Genomic DNA, 19,326 nt, shown 5'->3' with positions numbered 1-19,326 from the left:
GTCAAGTGTGGAGATCACTGTTTAAAGGCTACATATTGTTTTTTTTAAAGAAAAATGTCAGTCAGTGTGTTTGGTGCAACTTTCAAATTAGTTTTTATTAAAAATGTATTCTGTATACAGAGCAGCTGTATCGTTCGCGAAGACCTGAATCCGTCAGGTCTGCGGGATTGACAGGTTCAGTGTCAGTGGGTCCTGAATGTCTCTGGTCTGAACTTAGATGTGATTGATAACAAGTGGATCCACACGCAGGACCCGCTGACACTGAAGCCGTCAGTCCCACGGACCTGACGGGTACAGGATTCAGCGAATTATACAGCTGCTCTATACACAGGATACAGAGCAGCTGTATCTCAAAAAGTAAAAATTATTTTTAATAAAAACTAATTTGAAAATTGCACCACACACCCTCACTGACATTTGTATTGAAAACAAAAATTACTTTCAAGGATTTACATAGCCTTTAACCCGTTAGTGACCGGCTCATAGTCTTTTTACGTCGGTCACTAACTGGCCTTATTCCGATGCAATAGACTTTTTACGTCGCGGCATCGGAATAAGTAAACAGAGCAGGGAGCTGTCAAATCTCCCTGCTCTCAGCTGCCAGAGGCAGCTGAGGGCTGGGAGCATCCCTGCTCTGCCGGGTGAGATCGATATTAGTATCGATCTCACCCGTTTAACCCCTCAGATGCGGTGCTCAATAGCGGAGGAGGCTTGATGGCTTCTTAATCCTTAACTCTCAAAAACTCTAAACTACTGTCAAAAACAGCATGCAGAGTCCTTAGATCTTCAACAAGTTTATATCACCATAACAAGCTCCTGCAATCTTCCTTACAGGCAACGGCAAAACTAAACGCATCCGCAACCGAAACGAGACTATATGAATGTATTCAGCGCATATCCTGCACATGCTTGTGCAGTAGAAAGTGGTCTCCAACCTCTCTTGACTTAATAAAAGTTAATGAATAAATAATATGTACCTCAAAATGGTGCTATTAAAAAATACAATTTGTCCCGCAAAAAACAAGACCTTATACAGCTATGTCGACGCAAAAATAAAAAAAGTTATAGCTCTTGGAATGCGACGATGGAAAATCGTAAACAATAGCCTGGTCATTAAGGTCTAAAATAGGCTGGTCTTTAAGGGGTTAAGTTAAGCTCTGTTGGTATCCCTGCTTCAAGCAGATCCACAGGATATGTCATAAATTACTGATAGATGCAGGACCCGCAAATCTCTAGAACAGAGTCCCCTTACCCCTGTCCTACCTTCTCCTACTGTAGCTGGGCTCTGGCCACTGACTTATGAGGTGGCCGGGTTTTCCGGAAACAGTTATGTGCATTTTGCTATGCTGTTTCTGTAACTCCTGTATAAGTGATGGGAGTTTCAGAAACAGTGTAGCATAGTGAGTTACACTGTTTACATAGCTCATGAGCTCTGGAAACCGTGTAGTTCGCTGTGCTTCCCTAACTTCTATTTACTTCTATTGGAGTTAGGGGGGATTCACACGAGCGTGATTTGGCAGCGTGTAGGCCGCGTGGTTTTCGCGCGGCACGCAATGCCCTATAGAAGTCTATGGGGCAGTACACACAGTCCGTGTATTTTGCGCAGCGTTTGTTCGCTGCGCAAAATACGCGACAGGTTCAATAACTCTGCGTATTTCACGCATCACGCACCCATTGAAGTCAATGGGTGCGTGAAAACCAGGCAGGTCGCACGGAAGCACTTCCGTGCGAACCGACTGAAACAGCGCACCAGCTGTCAAAAGGATGAATGGAAACAGAAAAGCACTACGTGCTTTTCTGTTTCCAAGCATCCAAACGGAGTGTCTTTGCGAGGAGCGAACCCCGACAACCGAAGCTAACTTCACCGGGTTCGGCCAAACTCCTTTTGGCCGAACCCGGCAAAAAAAATTCCGGTCCGCGACGTCGGGAGACATTCACTATGCATGGTGCTGAAAGAGTTAAACTGTTTCAGCACCATGGACAGTGACTTGCGATCCCAATATACATGAACCTGTAAAAAAACCTGAAGTTCTAACTTACCATAACTCCTGTCTCCTTCCTGCAGTCCGACCTCCCGGGATGACACTTCAGTTCAAGTGACAGCTCCAGCCAATCACAGGCCAAGCACAGGCTGCAGCCAATCACAGGCTGCAGCGGTCACTTGGACTGCCGCGTCATCCAGGGAGGTGGGGCCCGATGTCAAGAGAGGCGCGTCACCAAGGACGCGTCACCAAGGCAACAGCCGGGAAGTTCTCGGTAAGTAGGAACTTTATCTTTTTTTTTTGCAGGTTTTTCGCTGTTGTGTTCGGCATTCACTGTCGAGGGTGCTGAAAGATTTAGCTCTTTCAGCACCTTGGACAGTGACGGGCGTCGACAAGCCTCATCTCTATGATGCTGGCTGCGCGAAAATCACGCAGCCGCGCATCAGACACGCATGACACACGCAGCTGTCAAATGGTTTTTGCGCTCGCAAAACGCTGCGTTGTTTGCGCGCGCAAAAACGCAACGTTCGTGTGAATCTGCCCTTATGGTAACAGCACAACTCTGCAAGCTCGAATGTTTCCATACTCACGGCCACCTCGTAAATCAGTGGCCGCTCCGGTGACACTAGATGGCTGGACGGGGGTCAGGGGGTCCTGTTCTAGAGATAGGTGTGGGTCCAGCGGTGGGACCCGCATCTATCGGACATTTATATAATATCCAAAAATGGTGTCAGCATGCTGCGAACACTAATGCCACCTAAACACTATAAATAAATAAATATGCATTGCTGCTGAATCTACTTACAATAGGGAGGTTCTTAGCGCACATTTTGATCTAATTGTGTGAGCCCACCTGCCCTGTGGATATGTCATTAATGTCCGAGATGGGAATACCCGTTTAAAAGGGTTGTCCGGTTTAAGCAAATTGATTTGTTGTATAATTAAATGCTATACAATTTTCCAATATACTTTCTGTATTGACTCCTCACTGTTTTCAAGATCTCTGCTTGTTGTCATTCAGTACAGCTGTTTGGAGCAACGGTGACACCCTCGTTGCTCCAAACAGCTCATTTGCATAAGCAGAATATCGTTCATATCGCTGCAACGGAGCCAAGTCAAGCACCCTTACATTTTGTGCAGCTAAGCCTATGTGACTGTGCTGGTACTGTCATATGGAATTTGTGGTCAAATTCAGTGAGCTGGAAGGTTACATAGTAATATATTCTATTGATAATACATCTGGAGCTCATTCATCATATCCAGTGGCATGCAGAGAACTGTGAGATTGAAGCATTGTGGAGCTCCAAGACAAGAGTTTATCAACCATCAAGTAGCCGCTTGCAATGTTCCTCTGTAGCGACTGACAAGCAGCGGTTACAACTATAATAGATTAGTATTTCCATAGCATAAAATGAGTGTTCATACATTCTAAAGAAACAAGGGTTATGGCCTGCTAATGGTTGTATTATGTAGCTAACTGTTAGGTTAATGCTACAAGGGCCACTACATAGAACCAGTACTAAGCCATAATACTGTAATACTCCAATAACGGAGCAGAAAAATGAGACACATTATAAAATAAGTTGTACTGTGGAGTAAGGGGGTAAGCGTGAATCTCGTCCGTGTGCTGTGCGTTGAAACAATGCACAGCATTTGGCCCCATTGATATCAATGGGGCTGTTCACACATGCGTGAGTTTTCACGTAGCGAGTGTCCGTTGCGTGAAACTCATTGCACGTCCTATATTGGTGCGTCGCCCATTGATGTCTATGGGTGCGTGAAAACCACGGACAGCACACGGATGCACATCCGTGTGCTATCCGTGTTTTACACATCTATTACATAAAATAAAAAAAAGAAGTGCTTGCGTGTGTGAAAAACACATGGCACACGCAAAGCACGCTGATGCAAAACGCAATGCACACGGACAGATTTTACGCACGTAAATCTGTCACGCTCGTGTGAATGTAGCCTAAAGTACAGGTACAAATTAGATAATACATCCGTGTAAGAGATAAAACTAGGAGATAAAATCCATGCCTTGCACAGCACTGTATGAGGGCTCATTCAGATGAGGGTATATGTAGTCCGTGTGACGGCCATTAAAACAACGGCCATCACTCGGACTCATGTACTTCAATGGGGCCGTTCACACGACCGTTCTTTCAACGGAGCGTGTGAAGGGTCGGTGAAAAAATAGGACATGTCCTATTTTACTGCATGTCAAGCATCCCTCCATAGACTCTAGTCTATGGGGGATCCGTGACAACGCTCCCCGCACGGGTGCACCTCGGACGTGAAAAACTTCAGTTTTTCACGTCCGAGGTTAGCTACTCTCGTCTGAACTTAGCCTTATTCAGCCTGTGTCTGCCTCATCATTGTTCTGTTATACCAACAAAACACATAAAGCAACACAATTGTGAAGTCAGGAAGTTTGTGACAAGTAAAGGAAATGTTGTAAAGCCTTGTTATCGCACTGAAGTCTATGGCTGAAAGTACGGATGACGTAACAGCATGTCCCGCACTCTACACATGTCGTAATGTCATTTATGTATCTGAGGTTTCCTTGTGTCTAGAACAATGAGTCTTATAGCAGCACGCATTATAAAACAAGTCTTGGAATACAATAGCAATACATGCAGACGAAAACATGGTTAAGAAGATCTCAATCTTTTTTTTGCAGACGACTAAGCCAAAGGCCAACAGCTGAAGAGTTGGAACAAAGAAATATTCTGAAACGTAAGTAAATAATTGACTTTTCAATTCTGTAAGAGTATTATAATAACAGTAGGCATGTTTTAAGGGCATTTTACACCTGCCGATATTCTGCCGGTGCAGCGAGCGCCGATCAACGAGACATCGTTGATCGGCGCTCCTTTGCTTCTATCACACGGAGCTATGGATGGGGACGAGCGGCTGTTACTCGGATCGCTCGTCTCCATACATTATCATCATGTGAGTAGAGCGTCTCTCTTTACACAGTGAGATGTGCTGCCGACAACGATAATATTTAACTTTTTTAAAACGATACGATCAGCAGATGATTGAGCGTTTGCTCGTTCATCTGCTGATCGCTGCCCTGTTTACACAGGGCAATTATCGGGAACGAGTGTTCTATGAACGCTTGTCTGCCCGATAATCGCCCAGTGTAAAAGGGCCTTTAAGCTACATTCCCGTTTATGATAAGGAGGCAGATCTTCAGAAGTGAATCTTCCATACTGTAGACATTAACCTTCTGTGCCCTGTAGTTAAGATGCAGTTGGCAGAACCTCCTGGTCTTCTCCTGCAGTCTGTGTATATCAGGAGCATCCTCTCTTTCTTTTAAAAGGGGTTTTCTGGGACATTTAAAATGTTGCCTGAAGGCAGGGGATGTGATAAAAAAACAAAATAAGTAATACTCACCTGGTAAATCCCCTGCCACTCTGTTATCTTTTACAGGAAGGGATGACATACCATTCCATCCTTGTAACAGCTGCAGCAAGTCAGTGGCCTCAGCGGTGTTGTTGGCAAGAACGGTGCCTCATCGCTGAGGGCAGTGATTGGCTGCAGCGATCACATAGATGGTCCGGGACTTCATCACTTCCTGTAAAAGTAAACAGACCAGCGGGGACCACCGGAGTGGTGGCGCTGGAGCAGTGGTGGATTTACCAGGCGAGTATTACTTATTTTGTTATTTTAGCACATCCCCCTACCTTCAGCCTGTTTTTTTAAATGTCCTGTACAACGTTGAAAATAATTGTTTATGTATTCACTGTGAGTCCACCTTAAAAAAGAAAGAAGGGGTAGCTGTGATTAAATGATTCTGATCCTCCTTGTCAGTTCTGATAAAAATGTGTTATATTGGCTAGAACATATACAGTGGTTATAATTTCAGAACTTTTTACACCTTTTATGTCACCTATAATCTTTACAATTATATTGAAAATCAAACTGAAATCTTTTAGGGTGGAAAAGTAAAAATAAAGAACAAAAATGATGTGGTTGCATAAATATGCACACCCATAAACTAATACTTTGTTGAATTACCCTTTGACTTTATGACAGCATTCAGTCTTTTTGGGTAGAAGTCTATCAGCATGGCACATCTTGACTTGGCAATTGTTGCCCACTCTTCCTTGCAAAAGCGCTCGAAATCTGTCGGATTGTGAGGGCATCTCCTGTGTACAGCCCACTTCAGGTCACCACACAGATTTTCAATGGGATTCAGGTCTGGGCTTTGGCTGGGCAATTCCGAAACTTTGATCTTCTGGTGAAGCCATTCTTTTGTTGATTTGGAGGTATTCTTTGGGTTGTTGTCGTGCTGGAAGGTGAAATTCCTCTTCATCTTCAGCTTTTTAGCAGAGGCCTGCGGGTTTTGTGCCAATATTGACTGATATTTGGAACTGTTCATAATTCCCTCCACCTTGACTAAAGCCCCAGTTTCCGCCGCAGAAAAACGGCCCCAAAGAATAATGCTGCCTCCACCATGCTTCACTGTGGGTATGGTGTTCTTTTGGTGATGTGCAGTGTTTGCTTTGCGCCAAACATACCTTTTGGAATTATGGCCAAAAAGTTCAACCTTGGTTTCATCAGACCATAACATGTTTTCCCACATTCTTTTGGCAGACTTGATGTAGGTCTTTGCAAAGCTTAGCCGAGCTAGGATGTTTTCCTTTGTTAGAAAAGGTTTCCGTCTTGCCACCCTACCCCACAGCCCAGACATATGAAGAATACGGCAGATTGTTGCCACATGCCCTACACAACCAGTACCTGCCAGAAAGTCCTGCAGCTCCATTAATGTTGCTGTAGGCCTCTTGGTAGATTCCTGGTCAAATTTTTGTCTTGTCTTTTCATCTAGTTTTGAGGGAGGTCCAGTTCTTGGTAATGTCACTGTTGTGCCAAATATAATCCACTTCTTGATGACCGTGTTCCATGGTATATCTAATGCCTTGGAAATTCTTTGGTACCCTTCTCCTGACTGATGTCTTTCAACAATCAGATCCCTTTGATGTGTTGTAAGCGCTTTACGGAACATGGCTTTTGCTGTGCCCCCCACAGACCCCCCTCCCTGGTAGTGCCACACAGCCCTTCTCCCTGGTAGTTCCACACAGCGCCCCTCCCTGTAGGTAGTGCCTTTGGGGCTCCCTCTAGGAGTGGAATCCCCAGCCAGAGCTTTGCCGATGCTCTGGCTGGGGATTCCGCTTCAGGAGAAGCCCCTGGCATCACTGTCCATATATGGACAGTGTTGTCTGGGGCAACCCCAGAGCCATAGTCCCGAACACAGCACTACTAGCACTCAGCCTGGGACCAGGGGCATAGCTAAAGGCTCATGGGCCCTGGTGCAGGAATTCAGCTTGGGCCCCCCCACCCCCTCCCCAACACGACCAGACCCCTGCGCACGCTTATGCCTAGCTGTATTGCTTGACAGATCTCATGATTGTCCCCACAGTATAATGCCCCTCAAAGCTGCCCCCACAGTATAATGCCACCACACAGTATAATGCCCCCATAGCTGCCCTCCACACAGCCACACAGTATAATGCTCCCCATAGCTGCCCTCACACTGTATAAGGCCCCCCCATAGTTGACATCACAATATAATTCCCCCATAGCTGCCCCAACACAGTATAATGCCCCCCATAGCTGACCATCACAGTATAATGCCCTCATAGCTACCCCCACAGTATATTGCCACCCATTGGTGCCACATACAGTATAATGCCCCCATAGCTGCCCCATAAATATAATTTCCCCCATACAGAATAATGGCCCCATATCTGCCCCATACAGTATAATGCCCCCCATAGCTGCCTCATACAGTATAATGCCCTCATACAGTATGCCTCCCATAGCTGCCCCATACAGTATAATGCCCCCATACAGTATAATGCCCCCCATAGCTGCCCCATACAGTATAATGCCCTCCATAGCTTCCACATACAATATAATGCCCCTCATAGCTACCTGATACAGTATAATGCCCCATACAGTATAATGCCCCCCATAGCTGTCCCATACAGTATAATCCCCCCATAGCTGTCCCATATAGTATAATGCCCCCATACAGTATAATGCCCTCTCAGCAGCTACCTTATGAGCCCCCACTCCCATACCCAGTATAATGCCCCTATATGTATGTACCTAATAGAAAAGTATAAACCTATTGGTACATCCAGGAAGAGGTCTAGTCAATATACATATGTAGATATATAATGTATTAGTACCTATATCTAGGGCTAGACCTCAATAGAGCCAAGTAAACCTTGGTGTATTGCCCTAAACGACTGATATAAAAACTATAGAATGTAGGGTGCAATTAACACGATACAGTTTGAAGAAAATGTATAAATTTTATTGGGTATAACAACATTTAAAAGATGAGTCATGCTAAGCATGAATAAAAACGTCTGTCAATTACAGAGGACATACAAATACCAATAAATAACAGTACCATGGGTAATATATTAATGTACTTCCAGGCCAATTGGCCTAACCAAAAGAATAGTTACAGCCTCTGTGTGAATACCCAATAAAATTTATACATTTTCTTCAAACTGTATCGTGTTAATTGTACCCTACATTCTATAGTTTTTCTAATAGAAAAGTAATAACATAATTACTCACCTATCCCCCGTTCCCAAAACTGGTAGAGGAGATCCTTCTCTGCACTGTGCTGTGCTGTGAATGACTCGGCGCATACAGGCGCGATGACGTCACTACATCGCCCCTGCCTGCGCCGAGCCGCTCGCAGCACAGTGAATACTGGAGCATTGAAACCAAACTGGATGCGCGTCCTTCGGAGGCAGATTCAGTTGGAAGCGGGACCAGCGCTGTGTGGCAACGGGGGCTCTGCGGGCCCCCAGGCTTTAGGTCCCGGTCGCAGTTGTGACCGTTGCGACCCCTATAGCTACACCACTGTCTAGGACCCAGCTCTGCTCCTGACAACACTGTCCATATATGGACAGTGATTTCAGGAGCTTCCCCAGAGACGGAGTCCCAGAGCAGAGCCGCTAGAGCTCTGCCTGGGACTCCTTCTCTCCCCCTTACATCACTGTCCATATATGAACAGTGATGCCGTGACGACGGCAACGTCAGCACCCGGCGGCCGAGTGGGCCCCGACACTTGCCCGGTTTCGCCGGGTGCGGACGCCGGCTCTGCATGGAGCTGTTAGTAAAAGGTATGACTGTATCTCATATTGTATAATATAAGGGTAAATTCATATGAAACAGTTGAGATGGTTGTGTATACATTGTTTGGGGCATTATTGAGTGACATTCTGGCTCTTAAAATAAATTCATATGCACTGTATAGCAGTCAGAGAACCACACAATAGACTGTGTAAACTCTCTTCATGGGGATTTATGACTCATTTGCTTAGATATCGTTTATGAGTTTATGCTGCTTAATGTTTGTTTAATGAAATTACAATATTGTTGAGTGTGTTAACCCTGCTTGTAATTTACAGCTCGCAATGAACAAGAAGAGCAGGAGGAGAAACGAGAAATTAAAAGGAGACTTACACGCAAGGTGAGATGATGGAATGAACCACTACTTCATTATAGTAGGCATAGCTAAATGCACAGGAGCCTGCACAAACAACCAAAAGCTTAACAAACTATTCAAGACAATTTAATTCTGACATCATCGCAATTTAAAGTGTTTCCACCCAAAACGTAAAATTAGTCATATATTAGTAAAAGCACTAAAAGTTTGGTAATTATATTTATTTTACTTGTAGAAATATTGGAATTTTACTAATCAGTTGCATCGATTTTTTTTTTTTGCAAAAGTGCCCAAAAATGCTCTGTTAAAGAGGCTCTGTTACTAGTTTAGTAAAGCCCTATCTCTTAGATAATCTAATAGGCGCTGTCACACTTATACTGCTAGTGAAAATTGTGTCCGAAAACATTTATTATTTGAAACGTTTTTTCTAAATATGCAAATGAGGCTATACTAGACAAGTGGGCGTCAACACCAGCGATTCTGAAGAGGTGGAGCTACCTCACACCCTCTGACACTGTCCTATCAGCATGAAGCTGCGTCACACAGTGTTAGAGACTGAGGTGGGAGGGAAGGGGTACCACTTCAGCCATATCTCTGGCTGTGGACCACCTAATCTTCCATATGACACCAGGATCGCTGTTCTAGGAGACATCACCAGTTAAAAGGAAGCTGTATACAATAAGGTCAGGCTGTGTTGCTGGGTAGGGAAGGGGGGGAAGCTGTAAGCTGATTGGACAGCGTCATACAGAAAAACAGCTGCCCAGAGTGAAAAGAAAGAGTCACCTCCTATTTGGCTATTAGAGCCACATTACCAGATTTAGAAATTGACATAGCTGCAAATAATAAAAGTTTTTGAAAAAATGTTACACTATAGTTATCAGCAACATAGCGATTATTAGATTACTTAGGAGATAAGGCATTAATATACTGGTGACAGATCTTCTTTAATGGTGCCAGTCACACATGGCATCAATTTCATAGTGGAAAAATCAGTTGCAGAAATTTACACCATGTATTCACTTGGGAGGAAACAAAACCCACAACACATAGTCTAAGTTTCGTGCAGAATATTTCTGCTGCAGAAATATTTTCCTCAGTGTTTTCTGTATGAGTTCCGGATTTTGGATGTGGAATTTTATCATAGACTTCAATGCTATGTGAAATTCCGCACTGACATCCGCGTGACAAATGCGCTTCTAACACGCCACAAAGTCTGCAATAGTAATTCCGCGGTGGAATTTGCTACAGAGTTACTGCTGCAGATTTTTACACACCCTTAAGGCCTCAGGACAGAAATGCTGCGTTTAACGTAAGATAAATTGACATGCTGCTGGAGAATCCGCATGGCAGGTCAATTTCCGCACATGTTTTCTGATTTTTTTCCTCAGTGTGTGGATGAGATTTGTTCTGTACTCTACTATATTTCGCAGAATTACCAAACCGTGTGCAGCGGGCCTGAAAAGCATATCACATAGAGACCTGCTCACCCTTTATCCTCTCATCTGCAGGCTAAACATGTCCAGTCTCATAAGAAAAAAAATTACGTTTTATGCCGTTATAAATTATTGTCCTTCAATTATCAAAAACCTTCAAAAAGAATCCGAACAAAAGTAAAAAATAAATAAATAAATACTGGTTTAAATGGTTTTCTCTTCCTGTAAGAAACTTCAAAGGCTTTCTGAAATAAATATGTACATTTTCTTTCATGAGGAAATATATGCAAATAGCTTGGAAACTTTATACATAAGGTCCCATTCACTTGAATGGGACTGAGATACAATACCCGGCACAAACACAATTGCTTGTGTAAACAATGAAGGGGTCGCAGTGCTCTCTAGTGCACACTCAGCTTGTCGGCAGGGGTGTCTGGAGTTGGACCCCCACCAATCAAATACTGTAAGGATGGGCCATGAATTTTTAAGTCCTGGAAAACCCTTTTAAATATGTTTGCTTATCACGCAGTTATTTTGAATGTTTTTTTCCATCCAGATGTTACATTGTATTGAACACGGCGAGACTTGGACTGAAATTCGGCCCTGGCATTTCAAAGCACACAGGCCCACTTGCCACATTGTTCATTCAGAAATATCGGCCGGGTGAAAAAGGGGTGTTGTTTTGGAGACCTGGCTTCCCACGGAGTAGGATTTGCCACTTATATCTGCTATATCATTGTTGTCAAGATGAGTGTCCTCTCAGTCTCGTTACATATGATGTCAGGATATATGGTTATATCCAGCCCTGACATCCTATCTTCAAAGAAGCATTCCCATCTTTGACATTTATGGCCTATCCACAGTCTTCTGGATGCAGGTACAAATCTTTGGGACATGCACCTATATCCTGAACGAGGGTCTCCTGTCCCATCTGGTGGGGAGGTTGCGGACTGCTGCATCCTGGTGGAGAATCATTGATGAGGTGGCCAGTAATTCTGGGAACAGCCAAGCTCGCTGAGCTATGCTGTTTCTGTAACTTCCATAGAAGTGAATGGGAGTTCCGGAAACAGTAGTTATGAATAATTACATACTGGAATATTGAGGTACTATAAGTCCCAGCATAACCTAGTAATGAATAAATATGCAGTGGAGACCTGAAGCACTATAATTCACAGAATAACCTAGTAATAAATAAATATGCAGCGGAGCAATGAGGAACTACAAGTCCCAGCATAACCAATATATAAATACACAGTGGAGCAGAACAGCAGGGCTCGCCTATCGGGGCTGATATATGTTCACACGGGGAGGCTGTGCAGGCGGGCAGAATTCATCAATAGCTTGGCAGCGCTAGGGATGGATTTCAGGCTGCTGCATACGACCATCTCTTTTCTCTGCAGGCACAACACACTCCTCCCTTGTGCTGAGCAGGGGCAAACACGGACAGTACTGCCCTGGGCAAGATGTTTATCCAACTCCTTCAGTGCCAACAAAACCACAATAAGACATTTTTTATTCTTTATATATAAAATATATGTGTATATAATTAAAGAATGTACATGTGCCACCCCCAACCCTGTACACATGCTGCACACATGCCACCATACACTGCACACACCTCACCCACACCTTAGACCCATGCTGCACATGTGCCACCTGGAACCAGGACACATGGCACACATGCACCACTCACACATAGAACACACAGGCGTCATTTACACATCACTCACACTCTAGGCACAAGCCACACACACAGGACATATTCAGTACGGACACCACTTAGATAGCACACATGATGCATAAGCGCCATACAAACACACACACATCAATCCAACTTACCAAGTCTCTTATTTCCAATCGGTAAGCCCTGGTAGAGTACCTACCAGCTGCAAAAAAAAACCTTGCCCTCGAGTCAGGTTAGCCCTGTCCACTTTGCAATTAATCCACAACCCTCCGGACATCCCATTTAAAAAAAAAAAAAAATCAAGACTTCAGTCCCTTACCAACTTAGCTTCTGCTCCTTAATCTAACTGTGGTAGAAAGGCACCACCCACCGCTTGGAGCCCCTGTGCACCTGCTGCATTGGCGGTATGTCTGCCCTGATGCAGAGAGAGAGAGAGGTCAGAGAAAGAGAAGACTACATTGGCTGGGTGGCTGACCCTGTCGCATGCGGAGACAGGTCAGAATGGAGGGGGAGAAGCTACAGCAGCCTGTGAGGGATGAAGAGAAGTGTGGCCCACTGCAGACACCAGCCCATCCGGCATTTGTCAGATGGGCAGTCCGGCCCTGGTAGTGAATGTTTAGAATGTACGTGTCTTTTGTATGCAGCCATTGAAATTGATGTACTAATACCAGCACAATATACCATGAACTCTCTGCCCATGGACGACATTGTTTGTGAATATCTGCAGCAGCCCCAGTGTGAAGAGACGCACAGATATGGGAATCAATGTACAGTCTTTTTTCTCTTTATTAAACTTCATTCAGTAAAGCCGAAAAATCCCTTCAACTTTGTTTGAAAATGAACATATGGAAAAGTGTCCTGAGGTTCCTGTGTTGCCCGTGACACCAGCCTATAATGTCTATATAGTAAATATGCTACTATTACTGTGTCTGCCCCTGTATTTGTATGAATCAAATATTCCACAAGGTGCTTTTTGCAGAGCTGTTAAACACACATCACTGCTAATACACAGTATGATAATGCTAGTCTAAGTTTCGTTCACATATTCGACTGAGGCTCTTGAGGGATCTGCACTATTTTGTCCATTAAAACGATGGACAGTGACAGAAACCTGAAGGAACCATTTAAGTCATTGGGTTCTCTCGGCGCCGTTGGTATCCATCATGCAGTGGATCCAGTTCTTCAGATTTTTCATTGTTCTGATCCTATGACAGAGTAGAACAACGGAAAACAAGCACGCAGATGTGATCAAAGCCTTAGGATATGTTTACACGCTTAACAAAAAACGTCTGTAAAATACGAAGCTGTTTTCAAGGGAAAACAGCCTCTGATTTTCAGCCGTTTTTTAAGCATCAAGCGTTTTTTGATGCGTTTTTTTACTGACATTTTTGGAGCTGTTTTTCTATTGACCCAATAAAAAACGGATCCAAAAACGGTTCAAGAAGTGACATGCACTTCTTTTTTACGGGGCATTTTTAAAAATGGCCTGCGTAAAAAAACGCCACGTGGGAACGGAACGCCGATTTTCCCATTGAAATCAATGGGCAGATGTTTGGTGGCGTCAAAATAGCTGAAAATAAGCCGTTGTGAACATACCCTCAGACTCAATGATCCTAGCAAATCATTTAAAATTGAAAAAAAAATAATAATAATCTGGAAAATATGATAATCTAACCCAAATAATACTTCTATTTAACTTTTTCTTATATATTCTATCTGCAGCTCAGTCAGAGACCTACTGTAGAGGAGCTGCGAGAGAAGAAAATCCTAATTCGTTTCAGTGATTATGTGGAGTTGGCGGACGCACAGGACTATGACAGGAGGGCAGACAAACCTTGGACTCGATTAACAGCCGCTGATAAAGTTTGTACTTTTCCTGTACTAATTGTTTGTCGAATTTTTGGGACTTTGTCACAGATTTCACCGTTTCTATAGCAAGGGGTGAAATCTACTGCAAATCAGAAACAAATCCAGGGCAGAATAGAGCATGTTTTTTTTTTTTCTAAACCCCAATTACGTGCATTGTTTTGTACTTTGTTGCAGATTTTTGTTGCAGAACCTGCTACAAATACGTTACTTGTGAACATGGCTCAAATATGTATATAAATAACAGTGTCACACTGCACAAAAGCTGGCACTATAAATATTTCAATGTAAATAATTGTTGATAAATGTAGTAGGAAAATTGATGAGCAGAAGAATATGTAAAGATTTCCTTAAGGGGGTTTTACACCAGGCAATTATCGGGCAGACAAGCGAACATAGAACGCTCGTTGACGAAAATTGTCCTGTGTAAACAGGGAAGCGTTCTGCTGATTGTATCGTTTTAAAAAACTGAAATATTATCGTGGTCAGCGGCACGCTGTCGACACGATAATAATGTATGGGGACAAGCGTTCAGAGTAACGACAGCTCGTCCCCATCCATAGCTCCTTGTGACAGGAGAAAACGAGCGACGATCAATGAGAGCCTCGTTGATCATCGCTCATTGCATCGGCCAAAATTGGCCAGTGTAATAGGGCCTTTAGTCACAAGCGTGAGACTATCTTGTTTGCAAATTAGCTCTCCGCGAGAAAAGAGAAGCTTGTCTCTCTAGTGCCACCTATAGGTAGCTACCCTGTAACTCAATGTCCGACTGATTTAAGAGCCTTGAAACATGACTGGGGATACTAGCCAGAGACAGCTATCTGTAGACCGCTCCGCAAGACAGGGCGCAACCATGTATTGTTGAATTGAATGTGTGCCATATAATACCACATTTTCCCTGCCTCTGGCAATAGCAGCTGATTGTCGGGGTTTCAGCTACTGGACCCATGTCCATAAGGTGCTCACCACTCAGACTGCATTTAGGAAAGGCGTTCTCCTTTAAGATTTAATTACAAAAGACTGGACAACCCCTTCAACAATATACTGTCAATAGAGCAATTTCACTTGTTATATCTTATCATTACAGGCAGCCATACGGAAAGAGCTAAATGAGTTTAAAAGTACAGAAATGGAGGTCCATGAATTAAGTAGGCATTTAACAAGGTGAGTATAAATGTTGGGTTTCTTCTAATCATTGGCATAATTATATAAATGACACACTAATCACAGCAATTTGCAGCGTTTCTTTTCAGTTAACACAGAAACTGCGCCAAATCATGGTAAAAACACATGCAATTATGCAGTACGGTTTTCAGCCACCCGGCTAAAAAGCACAGTGTGAATGCACCCTTATGCCTCATGCACACGACAGTGTGCGCCGGCCGGGTCCCGTCAATGACCTGTGGAAAGATAGAACATGTCCTATCTTTCCACGGATCTGAGAATTTTTCAGTTTTCACGATCTCGATTCACCCGCTAAAGGGAATGGGTCAATGAATCGGTTGTCACTTGGATGTCGTTAAAAACGGCAAACGTGGCACTCGGTCGCGTGCAATTGCCCTTAGAATCGCACCTTAAGTGCAACAGTTGCTTTTCTTTTTAAGTAGATTATATATATATATATAGTAAATCCTTTCAAAATACGAGACAGCACACCTTGATAGTGAAAAAAGTGGATTTATTCACCACATGCGACGTTTCAGCCCTACTCCATGGGGCCTTTCTCAAGCGCATATATATATATATATATATATATATACACATATATACATATACTGTAAAGCGCTGCTCACAATTGAACATAAGTTTTAAGAATACACTTTCACACAAGTTACAGGCCTTCGGTTACATCGTTTCATCGTTGATTTTGCTACTCAGTGATATAGTAAGGTGTAAATAGTGTCTTTAACGGTGCCTTGTGTAAAGCTATGTGGATAGTATTGGTTATTCAATGGCTACCACTGTCAAGTTTAAAAATAATAGATGTCACCGAATATTTTTGTGGCCATATAAAAGCGTGAGGACACAGATTAAGTACAATTATACAGGCACTGATCTCTGCGGTGACTTAATATTCTTTCTAATTTATAGTATGGGTACATTATTCCTTATAATACACACCTGAGCTGCTGTAAAACCTGGAAGTGTAGGGCTAGGTTCACACCACGGTGTACATCTTCCGTATATGCCAGGAATGCTCCCAACATAAACGGCAAACATATCCCTAGCCTACAATAGGCCTTTAAAGGGACATTCCCATCTCAGACATTTAGGGCATAGCCACAGAAAATGTCCGATGTGGGTCTCTAGAACAGGGTCCCCCTGACACTGCTTTTACCTTCTGCAGGTGGGTTTAGGCCACTCGCTGTGCAATGCTGTTTTTGTAACTCCCATTCACTTCTATTGGAGTTCTGGATATACTGTAGCAAAACACACTCAGTAGTTTTTTTGGGAAAACCCGGCCACCTCATCAGCCATAGGCTGGAGCACAGCAACAGCGGGTCGGACAGTGGATATGCCATAAATGTCCGAGTTGGGAATCCCGCTTTAAGTATGACAAGAGTGCCTTTTTGGCATGGGCTAGGCCAGTTCACTGTATTGAGATGCGTACATTTTACTATGCAAAGTATCCCGCAATAAACATCTATAAATCGCTGTATACTTTTTCACAATGGAAGTCAATGGGCGACTTCTACAGTTGCATACGTCAGGAAATGCATATATGTCAAACGTAGTGTTAAAGAGGTCTGAACAGAGCCTAAGGGTATGTGCACACACACTAATTACGTCCGTAGTTAACGGACGTATTTGGGCCGCAAGTCCCGGACCGAACACAGTGCAGGGAGCCGGGCTCCTAGCATCATACTTATGTACGATGCTAGGAGTCCCTGCCTCGCTGCAGGACAACTGTCCCGTAGTGTAATCATGTTTTCAGTACGGGACAGTTGTCCTGCAGCGAGGCAGGGAATCCTAGCATCGTACATAAGTATGATGCTAGGAGCCCGGCTCCCTGCACTGTGTTCGGTCCGGTACTTGCGGCCGAAATACGTCCGTCAATTACGGACGTAATTAGTGTGTGTGCACATACCCTAAGGGGAAGGGGGATTTCTACCCACAATTGATTGATATGAAACACCCCCATCCTTTTAAAAAAAGAATGTCTGCAGTAGCAGGGGGTGTGTATTAGGGGGTTTTGCACCAGCTGTGATACAAAGCCGTGTAATAGACACTGCAGCCGCTGAAGAACCTCTTTTTGAAAAGAAGAGAGCACTAAATGTCAATCAGTGATTAGCACAGAAGCAACTTTCTGTAATGTGAAGAGATAAGTTGTGTCTGTGGCGCCACTCATCTCTGTATAGTCACCGGGTTTGATATCATATGACGTTTATACATACATTATTTACAGTCATTTCAATGGAAAAAATTAATTGCCGTGTATGTTAGAATTGATAATGCTTATAACATCTTGTGATTCATGCTGGACCTTAATTCCTCTCTCTCTCTCTCTCTCTCGCAGGTTTCACAGACCCTAGCATTAAAAGTTCTACTTGAATACTTTACTGTTTTCAAAAAGGGAACCGCAAGTGCTGGGATATTTTATTTTGTCTTATACTTAAATGTAAATCTTTGGAACTGCCTTGTTTTTCCAAAAGAAGAAAACGGCATTTGCATACTCTTCATAGATGATTTCCATCTCCACTAGACCTTAATAACATGAAGCGTTGTGCAATACAAAACGTCAGTGATGTCCGGACCTGTCCTGTATGTACATACCGAGCAGAAGTCGTTCTTCCTCAAATCTTCGGGTGTCCGCATCTTGCGTCTCAGTGTTAGCGGTGGATCATATGGAAGATCTGGGACATGGGTGGATTAAGGAGGCCTGTAAAGCATATGCCAGAAAAGCTTCACGCATTTCAGCCAAATCGATGTGGGCTTTATAAGCAACAAAGAGAGACTTGCACTACTTTTCCTTTGTCGAGCATTCCCAGTTAACGGCGTCGCATCTTCCATGCTGGAGACTGGTTGTTGTTTTGTGAGCCTGTTGTGGCTGAATGTGTATTCAGAAATATATAAAACATAGACACAACAGGACTGGCACGACCAGCATCATGCAGCTTTGCAACTGGTTCTTGTCACCAAAACCATCATTTTAGTAACACATTAAGAGAGTAATCAGGGTCAGTAAATAAAAACAGAAACGTCAACCCATTTTAAGGAAGACACGTTTCATTTGTTTGGAATGTTGTGTGGCCCCGTGTTCTCAGTCTGCATCCATGCTCATCTGGAACATCACGCATTTCATTATCGGTTCCGTCAGTGTACAGCTCTTCAGCTGACTCGGCCATGACCTTTCCTTCTTTCTACAGTCCTGTATCCGCAGGTGCAGACATGATCATTCCCACTTTCATATTCCATCCCAGAACTTATCTTCCTAAAGGCAGATATTGATTGTGTTTGTCTTTGGGAACGTGTTGTCATTATATTGTGCCTGTTCTGTATAGAGTAGGAATGGTTGGTCAAGACAGACTCAGCCATTATGCCAGGTTAAAAGCCTCCATGGATTGAGCCTGTCCATATTAACATGGAGTTTTCTTGTAAATCAAATGAAGAAATAAACAAGAATATTTTTCAAAATCTACTTTTTGTTCATGTTAATATTTCTATAAAATTGTAGAACTATAATGGCCAATGACAATAATGGCTGACCAATGTAACCACCAAGGGAGCCAGCAGCAAAGTGGCGCTTTCCTAGTGCAGATGCCATTTTGTTCTAGTATTCAGTGGGGGTCAGCGGTCTGACCCCCACCAATCCCAGAAATATACCTCACCAATAGAGGAAATGTATTAACTTTTCTATGCCAGTTTAGGTAGAAAAGT

At 43.5% G+C, this 19,326-nt stretch overlaps 1 protein-coding gene across 8 annotated transcripts in view; it reads left to right on the top strand.

Annotated features, from left to right (window-relative positions):
- The window catches only part of PHACTR1 (phosphatase and actin regulator 1), a 376,244-nt gene extending 357,157 nt beyond the window's left edge, over positions 1 to 19,087 (top strand). For all 8 annotated transcript variants that reach the window (XM_075826626.1, XM_075826623.1, XM_075826629.1 and 5 more), the window contains 5 exons: positions 4,666 to 4,721; positions 9,428 to 9,489; positions 14,305 to 14,445; positions 15,536 to 15,612; positions 17,966 to 19,087. In XM_075826626.1, coding sequence (XP_075682741.1) covers positions 4,666 to 4,721; positions 9,428 to 9,489; positions 14,305 to 14,445; positions 15,536 to 15,612; positions 17,966 to 17,981 — 352 coding nt within the window. In that variant the 3' untranslated portion in view covers positions 17,982 to 19,087. The remainder of the gene's footprint in view (positions 1 to 4,665; positions 4,722 to 9,427; positions 9,490 to 14,304; positions 14,446 to 15,535; positions 15,613 to 17,965) is intronic.
- Positions 19,088 to 19,326: the final 239 nt, after the last annotated feature.

Source organism: Rhinoderma darwinii, chromosome 5, assembly GCF_050947455.1.
Source record: "Rhinoderma darwinii isolate aRhiDar2 chromosome 5, aRhiDar2.hap1, whole genome shotgun sequence".
Taxonomy (NCBI): Eukaryota; Metazoa; Chordata; class Amphibia; order Anura; family Rhinodermatidae; genus Rhinoderma; species Rhinoderma darwinii.
Note: the sequence above shows the minus strand (reverse complement) of the source record. Positions and strands in the feature narration are given on the sequence as shown.